This window comes from Filicampus tigris, chromosome 18, assembly GCF_054856515.1.
Source record: "Filicampus tigris isolate MCC_2025a chromosome 18, RoL_Ftig_1.0, whole genome shotgun sequence".
Taxonomy (NCBI): domain Eukaryota; kingdom Metazoa; phylum Chordata; class Actinopteri; order Syngnathiformes; family Syngnathidae; genus Filicampus; species Filicampus tigris.
In genome coordinates, this window is record NC_141234.1 from 12,210,568 (window position 1) to 12,226,362 (window position 15,795).

General features: G+C 40.6%; 1 protein-coding gene across 12 annotated transcripts in view; it reads left to right on the forward strand.

Annotated features, from left to right (window-relative positions):
- epb41a (erythrocyte membrane protein band 4.1a) overlaps window positions 1-15,795 on the forward strand; it is a 52,105-nt gene that overhangs the window by 6,156 nt on the left and 30,154 nt on the right. For 10 of the 12 annotated variants that reach the window (XM_086014281.1, XM_086014269.1, XM_086014272.1 and 7 more), the window contains exons 1-5: window positions 3,094-3,237; window positions 12,309-12,619; window positions 14,070-14,375; window positions 15,409-15,513; window positions 15,700-15,742. In XM_086014281.1, the coding sequence (XP_085870407.1) occupies window positions 12,317-12,619; window positions 14,070-14,375; window positions 15,409-15,513; window positions 15,700-15,742 (757 nt within the window). In that variant the 5' untranslated portion in view covers window positions 3,094-3,237; window positions 12,309-12,316. Of the gene's footprint in view, window positions 1-3,093; window positions 3,238-12,308; window positions 12,620-14,069; window positions 14,376-15,408; window positions 15,514-15,699; window positions 15,743-15,795 lie in introns of those variants that run through there. The other 2 variants (XM_086014271.1, XM_086014270.1) reach the window with 1 other exon arrangement.

Below are 15,795 nucleotides of genomic sequence, written 5' to 3' on the forward strand. Positions count from 1 at the left end.
TGACGCTCAGTGCTGTCACTTCACCTCGGCAGACAGTCTGGCTCAGCACCTGCTCCTCACACTGGGAGGAGGGCAAGCTGCTGTGATAGTGAATACGGGGAGGGGGCGCTGCGAGGGCAAAGGGGGGTCTTTTGTGCTGTGATTGGGGGTGGAGTGTCGAGAGTGTACAGTCTGCTGATGCAAGGAGCGTCGTTCTGAAAATACCACCCCCCAGACAAAAGCATTCAAACTGGTTTAGATATGCCAATTACAGGCAGACCGCTGCACGTATAGAAGGCCACTTCATGTACGCTGGTGCAATATTTGGCTGCTTTTGTGCTGAATGAGCGTCGTGTTGCAGCTGATTTGTTGTTTGCTAGTCTTTAGTTTTGATGAAACTGCTGAGCTCAGACTTTCGGGGAATCGTTTTACCTGTTTAGATAGTAATAACTGTACTGAATTTAGATTGTTGCATAGTGTATTGTATTTTGAAATTTGAAATTATAGTGGACCCCTGCATGCTCACAATATGGCACCTAATTCACAGATTTTATTTTATTTTATTTTTTTACAGTAATTCTATTTTGAGGGGAAACCGTTAGGGTTAGGGAAATGCGTATTGGTGCTATTTATTTAACAATTTGGGGAATAAAAAAAAAAAAAATATATATATATGTATATCATTTTTTTTTTCAAATCAATTAGAATGGCCATCAATTATATGTAGATTGTTGCTATACACAGGCACGATCTCGATCCCCTGCAATATGACTTCATTAACTAATTAGGTACAGTTTATGCCAAAGATGCCCTCACTTAAGAGCTTGCTTATTTTTTTATTTTTATTTTTTTACAGTTTTGTAATGGTTTATACTCCAGTATACAGATGCTCTTCAACCATAAGGCTATTTTTAATGTGAAAATAAATTTCTGGACAGAATTACAAGCTGTATGGTTTTCATTGATACAATAGTAACAATAATGCTAGTAATAATAATGGCAATGTTGGCATTTACAAGGAGTACAATGGTCAATTGGTTAGCACCTCTGCATAATTTTGAGGTTCTGGGTTTAAATAGCTTACCAGGCCTTCCTGTGTGGCGTTTTTAAGTTCTCCCCATGCTAGTGTGTGTTTTCTCCTACATTCCAAACATAATTAGAGTAAACCAATTTTTTTTTTTTTTACATATTTGCTTGTTTATATGTGCCCTGTGATTGGCTGGCGATCAATCCAGGTTGTATCCCTCATCTTGCCCAAGGTCAACTATAGGATAGTTTCAATTAACCTGGGACCCTCAAGAGAATAAGCTATAAAATGGATGGACAGATCAATACATTTAAAGGATTCTTCTCACGGTACACAAGTACGCTTAACAATAAATTGCAGAGCGATTAAAATGTCTGTGTGTGAATATATTCATGTTTCTAAATGTTTACAACAAATGACTTCCCCGATTTCAACATAATTCTTCACGATGAATAATATCAATTTATCATGCGAACATGGAGGTGCAATAATGTGATGTATTAAACTTTTACTGATCCCTTGATTTCAAACTGAGAAAATTCACATGCAATCCATCATGTTGAAGGACCTCTCCCAGCAAATATTAAATATCATAATAATATTAATAAACTATTGCTGTATCGTTTTCCAGTCTGTGTGAATATGACTTTATTTACATCACATAAGTACAACACGGGGCGATATGATGATGTTTAACATGCTCTCACAAGGCAATCGGCGCTACCATATGACATTATATAACCATTGCAGTCCAAACACAATCGTTGCGATGATGATCCTCTCAGCCTCACACAGACTGTTAAATAATAAATACCCTAGATCGACTCCCGGAATCAAATTAGAAACCTGCCTTTTTCCTCATGAAATTATTTAAATGATTTTAGCCCCCGCCCTCCTCCCTCTTCCCTCATTCAGCTCCAATCACTGAGTGAAAATGGATGTATTGATTTTTATATGACTTGGAGATCATCAGTATCCTTGGTTACTGATGGTAAAGCTCGGAAAAGAAGAGCAATACAAAGGACGGTGATTGGTGCATGCTTCTCCCTAGGCTGCTCCGATTGGCTGGATCCACAAATACACTTGCTTCATTTCATAGCAGTCTCCCCCCTCATCCTCCTCGCCATAGGATTTATTCTAGTTGCCAACCCCGAGTCTTGTCTTACAGGCTTGATGATCAAAGTGTACAACAGGTTGACAGTGCTACTACATACAGTGGATGATATTTGAGTTTAAGAACCGATGTTATTTTTTTCCACTGTGTTGCTTTTTGACATTTATAGTGTGCTGATTGTAATGTTTGTATACATGTTTATAAATTGATTAGTGTAGGTATTCGTATAGTATCCCTCAAATTCAGATGGCTAAGAGCTTCGAGAACAGTAACTTAATGTTCAGGATCCTAGTTATTCTCGGGTAGTTATGCACCAGAAATAATGAAGGTGGTCTTTCTCGATGCATTTGAATTTTTCGCCATTCAGTCAAACAAATCTCTCTCACTCACATTTTTTGTTCTCTTAAATACATTGCTGCTGCACTTTGATTAAGAAAAAAAATACACTGATAAACATGCGATATACAGTACGTTTTCCACGAAAATAGGGGAAAATCCAAAATATGAAAATAGTTTTTCAAAAATCCATGGGTGCTGAACTACAAATATGCAAGGGTTGACTGAAGCTTAAATTATATCACCAGTCACCACTAGATGTCAGACACGGCTGCATTTACACTAGGTCTTCTACTGCCCTATATTATAACGTGAGTAGGCCTTTTTTTTGGTGTAGATTTAGAATTATACGCAGGACAAAATCTGGGGGGAAACAAAAATGCTTGTTGCAAACCCTTTGTTTTTGCGTTATTATGTAGTGGCTCTTTTACACATGGATTGAAAAATTAAATTTATTCAACACTTATGTATTTTGTCCATATTTAAAGTGGAATTTTTGTCATATATCTGGTAAGGAAGTGTGTGGTCCTATGGAGCCCCCCGTAGAAGCACTGATGAAAAATTGTGGCCCCAGCTACTGCAAGTTGGCGTTGTAGCCGTCTGTAGTGCCTGCAAGACAACGAAAAGGGCATATCTAGCGACAACGTAGGTGCCTAAACACATTGCAAGCTGCTTGATGAACGCTTATCACTACTTGGGTAATTCTACAAATAAAAGGGATATATATCTTGTAAGAACCGACTTTAACGTTTTTTCCTGCTGGATGGTCAAAGCTGAGCGGGTGAGTGATTTCCAACATCTCTGCGACACAGAGAATTTGTTGACATATTTTTTACATTCAGCGCCATTTGCAGACAGGTGCACCCACCGCCCCTTTTATTGTTTCCGTTTTGAAACGAGCTGTTTTTATGTCGTTGTTGTTTAAATGAAAAACAATATATATTTTTAAAAACAGTGTAGGTTAAATGTGGGTTGTTTTTTTTTGTTTGGGTTTTGTCCTCCCGCTTGGACCGGAGCGCGTCTAGGCGATGCTGTTATACCAGCGCGCACATGAACAGATGTGATTAATTATTGGGTCGCCTAAAAAGGAAATCGTATATTTCACATTTTTACGCTATGTCCAAAATTAGAAGGCTTTTGAAATGTCTTGGGCGTATTGTCCCTTATATGAAAACGTTTGTATTCAATGGCGGGTTGGAGCAGTATAGCCGCCCGTGACTGTTGTTTTTTACTCATAGTCTTAGCTATTATTTGTTTTATTTTTGTCTGTGGGTTCCACCTTTCTTTATCACTCCTCCACGGATTTAATGTTTGCACCTTAAGGCAACATGTCATTTGAGCAGCTGGAAACATATTGATCATATTGGACAAAGTTTCCTTTATCGTCTCAAATTTTTAAATACACAGTTCGTACTAAGGTTGTGAGAAGGTTCAAGAGGTATCTTAATATGTTATCGATGCATTCTTGGTAAATATACAGTACAGCCTGTATGTCGTCAGGCTAGCCATAACATTAAATACACCACCCAGTCTAACGCAGTTATAGACGCCTAGCCTAGCGCTAAATTCATATTTTGTGGGATGAGTGTTGCCATTGTGTAATGACGATCCAGGATGTGTCATCGGTGGATTGTGCTGTTGCCAGTAAAGTGACTGTACAATGACACATCCACAGACATTGTCACGGTTGTCCATGGAAACGACCAGAAATGAAAAATGTGACAGCAAACGAAAAGCATCTCGCCTGCCCCCTGGTGGCTGGTGGCACAGTGCATGAAATGCATGCAAGTCCTGAGGCGTCGTGGAAATATCACTTGAGTGTGGGCTGTCAACGGGAAGGTGTGGAGAAAGTGTTGTGAGGCAGTTATGGCTGACACTTTAGGGGTTGATGAGAGAGAGTTGACTGTGAGAGGCGTGACATTAGAGACTGGGGAAGTGTGAGCCACTAATCATACAATAAATGTCTCTTCTTGTTGATGTGTGACCCCTGTTGTTGATGTCGTGTAATCCACTCATTCGTTGTAATCCACAACAACCTCAAGAGTCCAAGATTTAAATTTTTTTTTTTTAGGTGATCTATCTGAGCACTTCAGATTTTAATGACAGTATTTTGTCTTTGTGAAACAGCATATTGAGTTAGCATGTCTGCTGTAGAGTTGAGGGTTGCCGATCCTCAACTCTATGCTCAGGTCCTCACATGTTTGTAAGGATTATCTTTAGGGTTGCAGCTATTGAGTATTTTGTATTCAGATATCCTACTGAAAATTCTACCGAATAATCAAGTATTCAGATAAAATAAAATATCAGTGTATTTTGCTTGTTTAAAGAACAATTATGAATACAGAAGAGAAAATAACACATTTCACTTCGCAATGAACGACCAATTGGTTTTCATATTTATATAATCATCATTTTAAAATTTAAACTGCATATGAGCAAACTATTTTCTTCTCTAGAAAGATAAGTAAGTATGGGCGAAGTGACGTCACAACCGTACAGTAGCAATTTTGTGGGCTAAAAAAGCACTTGAGTAAACCCGGCTTGTTAAAAAATGATTAGTAGGAACAGCAACTGTCTGTCAGCTTCAAAGTGTGCAGAGTAATTTTCACCAATTAAACTGCCTTTGAAAAGTAGTCAGACGACTCTTGCCAGCGACATCGGGCACTCACTTAGCGGCTAGCTGCTATCCATTAGCCGCTAACCCTGGTGCGCCACGCCACTTGAAAGCACATACACAAATTTCTTTTTTGTCTGCATTGGGACTCGATTTTTCACCTCAAGTCCAAGTTATGTTATGGAATTAGCTCCTGTAAATTATGTATTTGCATAATTACATTTTGAAACTTTTAAGAGAACCATTTACTAATTGCGTAATTGACGAGGTCTGCCGCCATAGCCAGACATGTCAACGAATATTACAGACCATTATTGTAGATGAGATTATTTTCTTCGTACCAACTCAGTGTGCTAGCCAAGTGATTTTGAAGCGGTTGTTTTAAGCTAAAATTAGTTGGGAGTCTATATTTGTCTCTTTCCTCATGTTTGTTTCATTTCACACAAGAGGACAGTGGTCCATTTGATGTGACAGGGGTGAACAAAAAGTGTGAAGACGGTGTTTACTTCTCCAGTGCCTTTGTAGTCTGCATTGACAAGTTTTTGTCCAAAATTGATCAAAGGAAATTATCTGCTCGGGGAAAAAAAATATTTGTGTGCATGTAAACAGTGCTCAGCATTTTGATTATCAAGAACTATTTTTATTTTATTTATTATTTTTTACAAGATACACAGTCCACTTGCTACTTAGCTCATTATCAGAGCTGGGTAGTCCGTCCCTGGGCCGGACCGGTCGGACCCTACGGGGAACGGGGTGGGGGGGTGATAATTTTTATGAATAAGGGTGGGGGTCGCGGCCGGAGGGGTACTCAGGTCAAGGGTGGAGGGTCGCGGCCGGACCGGCAAAAAAGGGTCAATTGGCCAAGGTGAAATACATTGCGACCGTATTTTATCAGCTGATGTTCGTAGACGTAGCCAGGGTGACGGGACGCTCATGTGATCTGTCACGCTGGCTATGTGCTCCGTCGCCTGGTGGTCTGTAGAGAAGTCAATCCCAAGAGTGTGAGAGCAAAAAAGCTTCTTCACTCTCCTGTTGAGTGTTGTACAACAAGCAATGCCGAAGTACAATAGCCTATAAATTGTACGACGAGCGAACAAAATTCCTTCTAGAAAAACGTCTTTGCAAACGTTTGCGAGCACGAATGAACTCTGAAGAAAAATCAATATTTGCTACCTTCAAACCACTGCTTAGTGGGATACGGGCTTTAATGTTGGTTTGCTGTTCGGCAGCTTTGTGCTGTCCTTGAATGGATTTTTTTTTTTTTTTTTACGAGCAACTGTATCCTGAGATCTAGATATGGTGACTTTGGATTTTGAACTCTGAAGTCTTTTTATTTATTTTTTTTAACTTTAGAGGTATGGTTTTAGCTGAGATTCTGGTCAAAATTAAATTCCCTCAAACATTTGACTTTAGAACTTCCACTATAGTTGGTCCCTATGGAAAGCAACTCGACTGACTTTTGAAATTAAAATGTTTACATTTCGACTGACTATTCAAAGATGTTTTAAAGAATGAACAGTTAAACTGAGTGCTTTTTATAGGGTCTTCTACCTTTGTGGTGTTCATGCATCCTTAGCAGAAGATCTAATGTTTTAATCTATTGCCTCTTTTGAATTTAAATTCCTTCAATGGTTATGATAGAACATCTTTGTATAGCAACATAGTTGTAAGCAGTATTCATTTCTTTTTTTTTTTCCACTTAGGTCTGGGCAATTACGGAAAAAGTAATAAACAAATAATTTGATATTGAAATCATGGTTCAGAACTTGGTATTCATTTAACCACCAAACATCGTTGAATATAACTTAAAAGAACCAGAAAGCGAAGTATTAACAAGGAATTCACAGCGCAGGAATTTGCGTACGCAATTTTTTTTCGATTATGATCGTGAAAAGCCCAAATTGAAAGGCCTTCTTTGTTTTTCTCAATTATTTGAATATTGCGCTTTTTCTTATGTTTTGTCAACAAATGTTTCCTGCATTTGATTTCATGTGGGTCAGGCTAGTTTCTGAATTTTCAACACAGCGCGTGTGTGCGTGCGCGTGCGCGTGCGCGTGCGTGTGCGCGTGCGCGTGCGCGTGTGTGTGTGTGTGTGGGTGGTTCCGATGGCGGGGAGGACGGCTGCACTCCACATCAGCGCGCAGTGTCCTTTAATCCCACACAGGGCCCGATTAATTTTAAAGCCGCTTTCTGTTTTTAAGCTCACTTTCAGCACTCTGACTCAAGATAGCATGCGGGCATCAACGCTGCTATACTTGCATATACTTAATGTTCACAAATGCATTTCTAATAATTCTTGGAGCTCAAGACACATTTTGAAGTTGAAACTTTGAAACCAACATCAAACTAATCTTGCTGTATTTTGATTTTTGAAATTGTCCCAAAACAATTTTATAACATTTAGTGATGTGTATCTGATGCACTTTGAATACATAGCAGTTTATGAATGGTTTCAGTGTTTGTTCTTAAACTGGAAGTCAACCCCAAAATTTTCTTTACATGAACATGCTCTATGGAGGCCCACTAGTAATAACATGGCATTCTGATTAATATTGCGTTTGTGGAATATGAGTTAAGCAGTAAAATCCACCCTTTTTTGTCCATCCCAGGGGGCGGCCATTTTGTCACTCTCTGTCAACTGAAAATGACATCACAGTTGCTCAGGGCTCAGATAACGACCAATCGTGTTTCAGCTTCAGAAAACAGGTCACAGGTGATGGGTCGTTAGCTGAGCCCTGAGCAGGTGTGATGTGATTTTCAGTCGACAAGTGACAAAATGGCCGCCCCCAGAGATGGATGAAAATGGTTGGATTTTGCTGCTTTGACTCATATTCCACAAACGCAATATTAATCAGAATGCCGAGTTTAGACTAGCGAAGGCGCAGCAAGAATTTTGACTTCCCCTTTAAAGCAGCTGACCGGATCAAGGCCTTGACTTCAAACCAGCTCAGTAGCCTGACATCTGCAGCTGGTAAACTCATATTTGAATGATTTCTGTAAGTCTCATTGAGAATTCGACACCTGCCGTCAAGTATTTCAAAGCCCTTTTCAGGTTTTCCCTTCGGTAATTTGCAAAACCTGATTTTCATGACTTCCCATGGTCATGAAAGGGACCTTGGCTGTCGGATCCCCTGCTCCAGAATCTGGCTCAAGGGACGTGCTCTGCTAGCGCTACAAAAGCTCAGAGCACCCACCCTTTTTGTAGTCCTCGGAGGGGGTGCTGGCGAGCGCTCCCCCTCGCGACTCCATTGTTCTGCTGGGGGACTTCAATGCTCATTTGGGCAATGACGGTGAGACCTAGAAGGGCATGATTGTGAGGAACGCCCCCCCCCCCGATCATAAACTGAGTGGTGTCCTGTGACCGGACTCTATGCTTGTCGCGGATTGTCAACAATGAACACCATGTTCAAGCATACGGGTGTCCATATGTGCACTTGGCACCTGCCTCAAAAAGAGAGGCACAATTTAGCCACCGAGTGTGGATAAAACTGTAAACTGTATCAATGTCTGTCTATCAATTTTGTAGTTTATAGGCTATTCATTTTAGTATATGGAGAATTACTTTCGGATTTGAGAAATCTCATTTAACTAACAAAAGGTCATTGCATAACATACTACTCAATTTGTGATTGTCTTTCCTGACTTTCAAATAGAAAAAGTCCTCCTACCACATCCAAATATTGCAAGCCACGTTTGAAAATGGATTTGGCAGACAAAAATCTGCATTATTGCCCCCGGACTAAAAAGTGCACGCAGTCAGCTTCAGCAGCCACATGCTGCTGAGTTCCAGCACATGCTGACTGAACACTCAGCCATGTTGTTTTTTGTTCTGCAAAACACCGTTTAGTTACCCTCCCTTCCACCTGGCGCTTTGGAGCCCACACTCTCACTTTTGTCTGTGCTCTGTCAGCACTTGTGTTGAAAAACTCAGCACTGCAGGCGAACGGCGGCTTCACAGGTTGGCGGCGTTAACCTTTTGAGATGACCCGGCAACGGTCATCACATTGTTTGAAATGATCAACTTAATTGAGGAATGTGACGCTTTTCTGCTCTGGCTGCGTTTACATGGACAAAATGCCTTTAATCCGATCAGAGTTCGGATCAAAATTATGATGGGATGCGCTGTTTCACGGATGCTAAAAATGCGTGATTCACAGTCTGGTTACACAACGTAAGAAGCAGCACGGCACAGATCTTTATGCTGATCTATGTCAAGCGCTTCGTAGCACTCCCTTTCGCTGGTTCCCCTTCCTTAGGAACCATTCTGTTTAATGCTTGGTTTACTTGTGAGCAGAACATCATGTTGTGGGACTTAATTCCGCAAATCGGGTAATTGTATTAGGTGGAACTTGTGCCTATTTTGATTTGATTACACTAATATTAACCGTTTTGTTGTTTGATTAAAAAGATGCTACAATTCAATAAATAACATACATACTCACTGTAGCTCAGATGTCACCAACCTTTTTAAAGCTGGGAGCAAGTTTGGGGCTGCTGATTAGTGTGAAGGGCTACCAGTTTGATACACACTTCTGAAATAACACATTTGCTCCAATTATGCTTAACTCATTAACTGCCATTGACGAATTTACTTGTCTTTTCACAGTCCAGCCATTCAACCCCCGAAACGTACAGTTTTTTCGAATTTTTTTCAAACGTTAGGGTAAAAGAGGGTCTGAAAATGTCTGGCAGAGAATGAGTTAATCATATGTTGTTTGTTATTATGAGGGAATGGAAAAAAAATCTGCTAACTCTGCTAAAACCACAAAAATAGGTTGAAAATTCTGCCTCAAAACGGAAACAAAATTAACCAAGTAATGAATGGAATAATTTATAGGATAATTCAAAAAATGTGTTAGACGGCCTTTATTAATTAATACCATTCATTTATGTGAGTTTTTTTTTTTTTTTTTTGGTCACAGATTTGTTGCCACAGAATATTAAAATTGACCCGGCCCAACTGTCCATTTTAAAACTCAAATGTGGTCATGTCGGCTTTATTTTATATATATTAAGTGGCTGAATGGACCACTTATTTTTTTAACTGAGGTGTTTTGTAGTCTGTTCTTCTCAATATTTTCTCACCTTTTGTCTTGGTTCAAATATTGACTTTCTTCACACTCAACCAATATAAAACAATGCTAGAGTCCCGTTATCTTTTGTAGCATATTATCATCCATGAGTTATGTTGGTATGTGTTAGGGTTTAATGACAACATTTTATTTCATGGCATTCATCTGATTACTGCCTCGCTCTTGTCAGAGTCCACGTTGATGATTGCAGAAACCGCAGCTGTTGATCAAGCAAAGAAAGCAGATGTTTCTCCTCCCCACTTTAAATAGTTCAAACTTAGGGACCGGGGTGCAATTCTAGTCCTTGCTTTTTTTTTTCTTTTTTTTTTAAATCCTGTTTTTCTTATAGACCAGATTGTTGTCACTCCAGCAAAAATCGGCTGCAAAGAACTGGCTGGGTGGTAAAATGTAAATTTGAGAACGCAGCTGTCGTACGGCGAGTCTGGCCTGAAGCCCAGTCTACTGCTGTTAATCTGATGGGAGATGAGGAGCAAAACTAATGCTCATGGTAGCGACCTTCTGTTTTATCACGTTTCATCACAATCACAGGGGTCTTTGAAGGTCAGTGCCCCTCATTGGCACCAAACGCACGTTGCACAGTCGTCTTTCAACGACTGGCAGATGTGCCAACACAAACACGAGTGAAGCCCACAGCGTGTGACCAAAATGCCCAAGTACAGTGGCGATTTATCTGTTGCTGCTATGCATGTTTAACTATAAAAAACAAAAAACATAATTTATATACGGAATTGTACAAAATACAATGCATTAAAGAACTTTGTGACCTGTACAGGCAAAGACTGTAAAAACTACAAATACACTGAATATTCACACTCTTGAATTCACTAAATGTCTGAAATGATCCTCCGTTATTTGCTGCATTATTGTGCTCAAGCCAAAGCAGTTAACTCATTCACTGCCATTGACGAATTTACTTGTCTTTTCACAGTCCGGCCATTCAATCCCAAAAGCGTATATTTATGTATTTTTTTTCCACTTTTTTTTTTTTTTCAAACGTTTGGGTAAAAGAGGCTCTGAAAATATCTGGCAGTGAATGAGTTAAATTCTTTCTTTAGCACCAGCTAAGGGTGTCTTCATGTTGTTAGGTTTGATTCAAGGCTTCAAACAGTCAGGATTTTTAAGCCGATCAGTGAGTTTTTAACAAGTACTTAGGAGTTCCTGATTACAAAGGTGTTCCAGCTCTAAGCGAAAGGGTAGCGAAAGCAGCTGGAACACTTTGAACTTGTTTTGTCCATGTGTGTGTGAGCCATTATCATACATGTGTGGAAGAAAAGCACACCAAGCAAGTTGGGCCTGGATATGGAACAAGCTAAAGCTAAACCCACAAGCTAATAAAGCTAACAAGCCTAATCATGGAAAATGTAACACATGAATCATGATATACATTATTATTCTTACAATAACCAATCACTGATCTGATCAGAAGAAGGCCCAATCTATCCAATTTATTTAAATAACTCATTTACTTTACAGTCGACACCGACTATTTGCGGGGAACTGGCACTGGCTCGGCCCGCAACCATCAGCAGCACTGACCAAGTGCATAAGCATTGTGCTTATGAGAGACAAAATAGAACCTTCTCAAGTGACGATCAATTAAAAAAAAACATTTGAACCAATAAAATAACAACAACAGCAACATTTACTGTGGGCTAAATCATGTATTTATTTATCTATTTTTTATGCTTATTATTGTCTTTTATGTAAACTCCTGTGTGTTGTTTTATGGACCGCAGTCTGATAATAAAGTTTGAATTGAACTGAATTGAATTGAAAAAACAAAGAAACTTGATTACAACCTCTCACTCAATTGGCTGTTTGTAATTTCTACTTTAAAAGTTAATTGTCTCTTCACCCCATATTATTAGCTGTAGCAAGGTGCTTGCTCATTCATCGTAATGTGTTGCTTAGATGGTCACTCTCCTGCTGATTCTGCTACGGATAAAATATAATCTTCTTATTACTGTTAAAAAAAGACAATAGAACCCATAGTTATGGTTTCTATATGGTTTATCTCTACAGCCATTCAAATGACAATTGCTAGTTATTTACATTTTATTCGTTTCTCCTCTCTAATACTAAGACTAGGTGCTCATGGTTGTTATTCTCTCTACCTCTCTTTTGTGAACCTTGATGCTGTCACAGTGGTCACCATGACAACAGACGAAGCAGAAAGTCACCAGAAGAAGCCAAGGCAGCAGGAGGAGGCTGGCCAGGATGCAAAGCCGCCCTCTCCCGAAGAGGAACACCTGCGGCCTCGCAACCGCAACTCTGCCGGCCGTGGCCTCTCCCGCCTCTTCTCCTCCTTGCTGAAGAGACGCTCGCAGTGTGAGAGCGAGGGAGGGGAGAAGGAGGAAGAGGAAGCGAAAGCTCCCATTGCTGACCCTGAACCTGAGCTGAGGATTGAGGGAGAGGTGGCCCCCGACCAGCACTCAGTCAGCAGCGCCGAGGCCCAGGTCAGGACACACGCACACGGTGACATATAGGTGTAGTAGCCTTTACTTCAAGCCTGGTACCCATTGACTTTGTTTGGCATTTCCCATGCTGTGAAAACACCCTTGAATGCACCGTGTTACTTGTGTCACGAGCGTGCGACGTGCACTGTGTTATTCTGCCCTACCTGCTTTATGTTATTGCGTGCTTTATGTTTAATGACAATGAATTTGCTATAAAAATAACACACAACAAAAAAATTGAAAGATTGAACACAAGACACGCTTCATTTGAGAAACATCACCAGTGCTAATGCTAAAGTCAATGTAAAATCCCATTGACGTGCTAATGACAAATTAGCATCAACTTCCGGGAGTGATATTCCTTCAAAAAAATGAATATTCACACACAAACATTGTAGGAAACCATACAGACAGGTAATAACTACTTCATACTAAAATGCACTTCCTACTTCCTAATCTGTGAAAATGTTAAATTAAAATATCAATAACGCCCAATGACCGCTTTCTTCTTCTACTCTTATGTGTGTACTCAATGCATGCGCAGCATCACACTGCCCCTAAGAGGCCAGAACATGCACAGCAGGAACATCCAATATTTCTTTGTATTGTTTTTATTGCTATTATTTTAGAATATTTTTATTTTACTTTAATTTATTTTCTGCTTGTTCTTGGAACTTGAGTTTTCAAGGATTCAAGCAATTTTTAATGTCCTACCAACACACATTTCCACATGATATGGCACGCAATATCCATCCATCCATTATCTATACCGCTTATCCTCACAAGGGTCGCGGGGCGTGCTGGAGCCTATCCCAGCTGTCTTTGGGCAGTAGGCGGGGGACACCCCGAACTGGTTGCCAGACAATCGCAGGGCACACAGAGACAAACATCCGCACTCACAATCACACCTTAGGGGCAATTTAGACAGTCCAATCAACTTACCATGCATGTTTTTGGAATGTGGGAGGAAACCGGAGGACCCGGAGAAAACCCACGCAGGCACGGGGAGAACATGCAAACTCCACACAGGGAGGCCGGAGCCGGGATCGAACCCACGACCTCTGAACTGTGAGGCGGATGTGCTAACCAGTCGACCACCGTGCCGCCCGGCACGCAATATGATACCCGAAATATGATCTCGATTTGAAAATAAAAAACATAACGGTAAATAGATATGATGAGGAAGATGCTTATTCGCAGTTTGATTGTGTGCAACGATGCAGCAGAATGAAAATGCAAAGGGCTTGAATTCCATATATTTGCAAGGTCATTTTGTACTTTTAATAGTTAAATACATACTAAGTTTTGAAGTCAGCAAATGTTTTGTTTAAAGTCATCATGATTTCAATACCAATCAAAATAATCGTGATATATGTATATATTTTTTTCCCCTATAATTTTGCAGCCGTAATTTTAGTCTGGTAATTTTAAATCAAGTTATCCTCCTCAGGCTGCCCAGGTAGAGAAGAAAGAAGACGAGGAGGAGAAGGAGGAGGGTGGAAAAGACAAAGAGCTCAACAAGGAGAAAGCAGAGGTGGCTACACTGGAGAAGGAGGAGGATAACAAGAAGGAAGAGGAGGAGGAGAAGGAGAGGGAGGAAGGAAAGGAGGGTGGTTCTGAAGGTAGCAGTAACGGAGAGAAAGAAGAGAAGGCCATAGAGGAGGAGTCCAAAACTCCCAAAGCTCCACGTCGCCCCAAAACCATGCAGATTAAAGTCACCCTGCTGGATGACACTCTGTATGAGTGTGAATTGGATGTAAGAAACAATACAATATTTTTGTCGTAATCACCTGGGAAAAAAAAGGGAATGCAAATTCAAAATGACTTTTTTTTTCTGCTATTATAACTAATCATTATAACCTACGTTGAAAATCGTACGGCACTCAGAAGTGTTTCTAACAAGCAGATATGCCGCCACCTATTTTCTGCATCATAGTGTTCCGAATTTTCCTTTAAACCTTAAATTACCCTCTGCAGTGGACTTCCAATGTTTCTGAACTGTGTTTTCCGACTATCATCCGCAATGGGAGATCTTGCAGTTTACCTGTATAAAGCGCACTTTACGTGCACCAATGTCATGCACGGACCCCAGCCAGTCTAGTTCTGCTTCCGCAATGTCAAGCGCTGCGTGCTAAAGTACCGTTAAATATATTGAAGTGAAGTCACAATATCACCTCAAACACTCCAAAGGCCTTCAATCACAATCGTTAAGAATTCAAGTATTGTTTAACGGGCCACTTCTGCGACATGGCGGCCGGTCCAACCATTAACAATCACAATCGTATCACGTTAACTTCTAAGCGGTGACTTCCTGCCGGCGGGTGAGTCATCCATGAAGACCCTTACAGCACCCCAGTGAAAAATAAATAAATAAATAAATAAAAGGGCCTAAATGGAAGTCTTTCATTTGGATTATGTGACTGTTATCACACAGAATAGACTGATTCATCTTCCGGGAGCGAGAAGGTTGACTCGATGAAACGTCAACACTGGAAAATAATAAATCATAACAAAGGAGTTCTTAGAAAGGCAAAACTACAAGTCTCCGTTGTGATGTGTGCTATTTTTAGAAGGCAACATCTCTCATTTGCCGAGCACCTGCTTCAGTCCGACTAAAAGCTGTTAGCGGTCCTTTGGGCAAGGACACTGTTCCCCTGAGCCCTCTGCGCTGTTCTCACCATCCGCTCGGCCATGTTCCACACTGCAATGAAATCACTTTTTCCCGTCTGTTACATTATCAGGTGAGCGCTAAATGAAATAGCGTCTTTTTCTTTTTGGACTTGTGTCAGAAACATGCCAAAGGCCAGGAGCTGTTCACAAAAGTATGCGATCACCTCAATCTGCTGGAGAGAGACTATTATGGGCTGGTCATCTGGGAGACACCCAAAGTGAAGGTGAGCCGGTGTCAAACTGTCAGTCGTTGGTTGGGAGCCGCTCCAGCGATAGCGAGCTCGGCATTCCGTCTTGAAAGCAGCTCTGAATATGTAAACGTCAATGTGAAGCAGATGAACTTGTGGCACTCTTGGGTTAGGGACCCTCGTGTACTACAAGGTAAATTTACGCCTGATTAATTTTTTCAGACTTGGATGGACTTGGCCAAGGAGATCCGCAGGCAGGTGCAAGGTAAGCTCAAAACGGGCCACGAATGTGCCTCGCCTCTTCTTAATTTGCCCTTT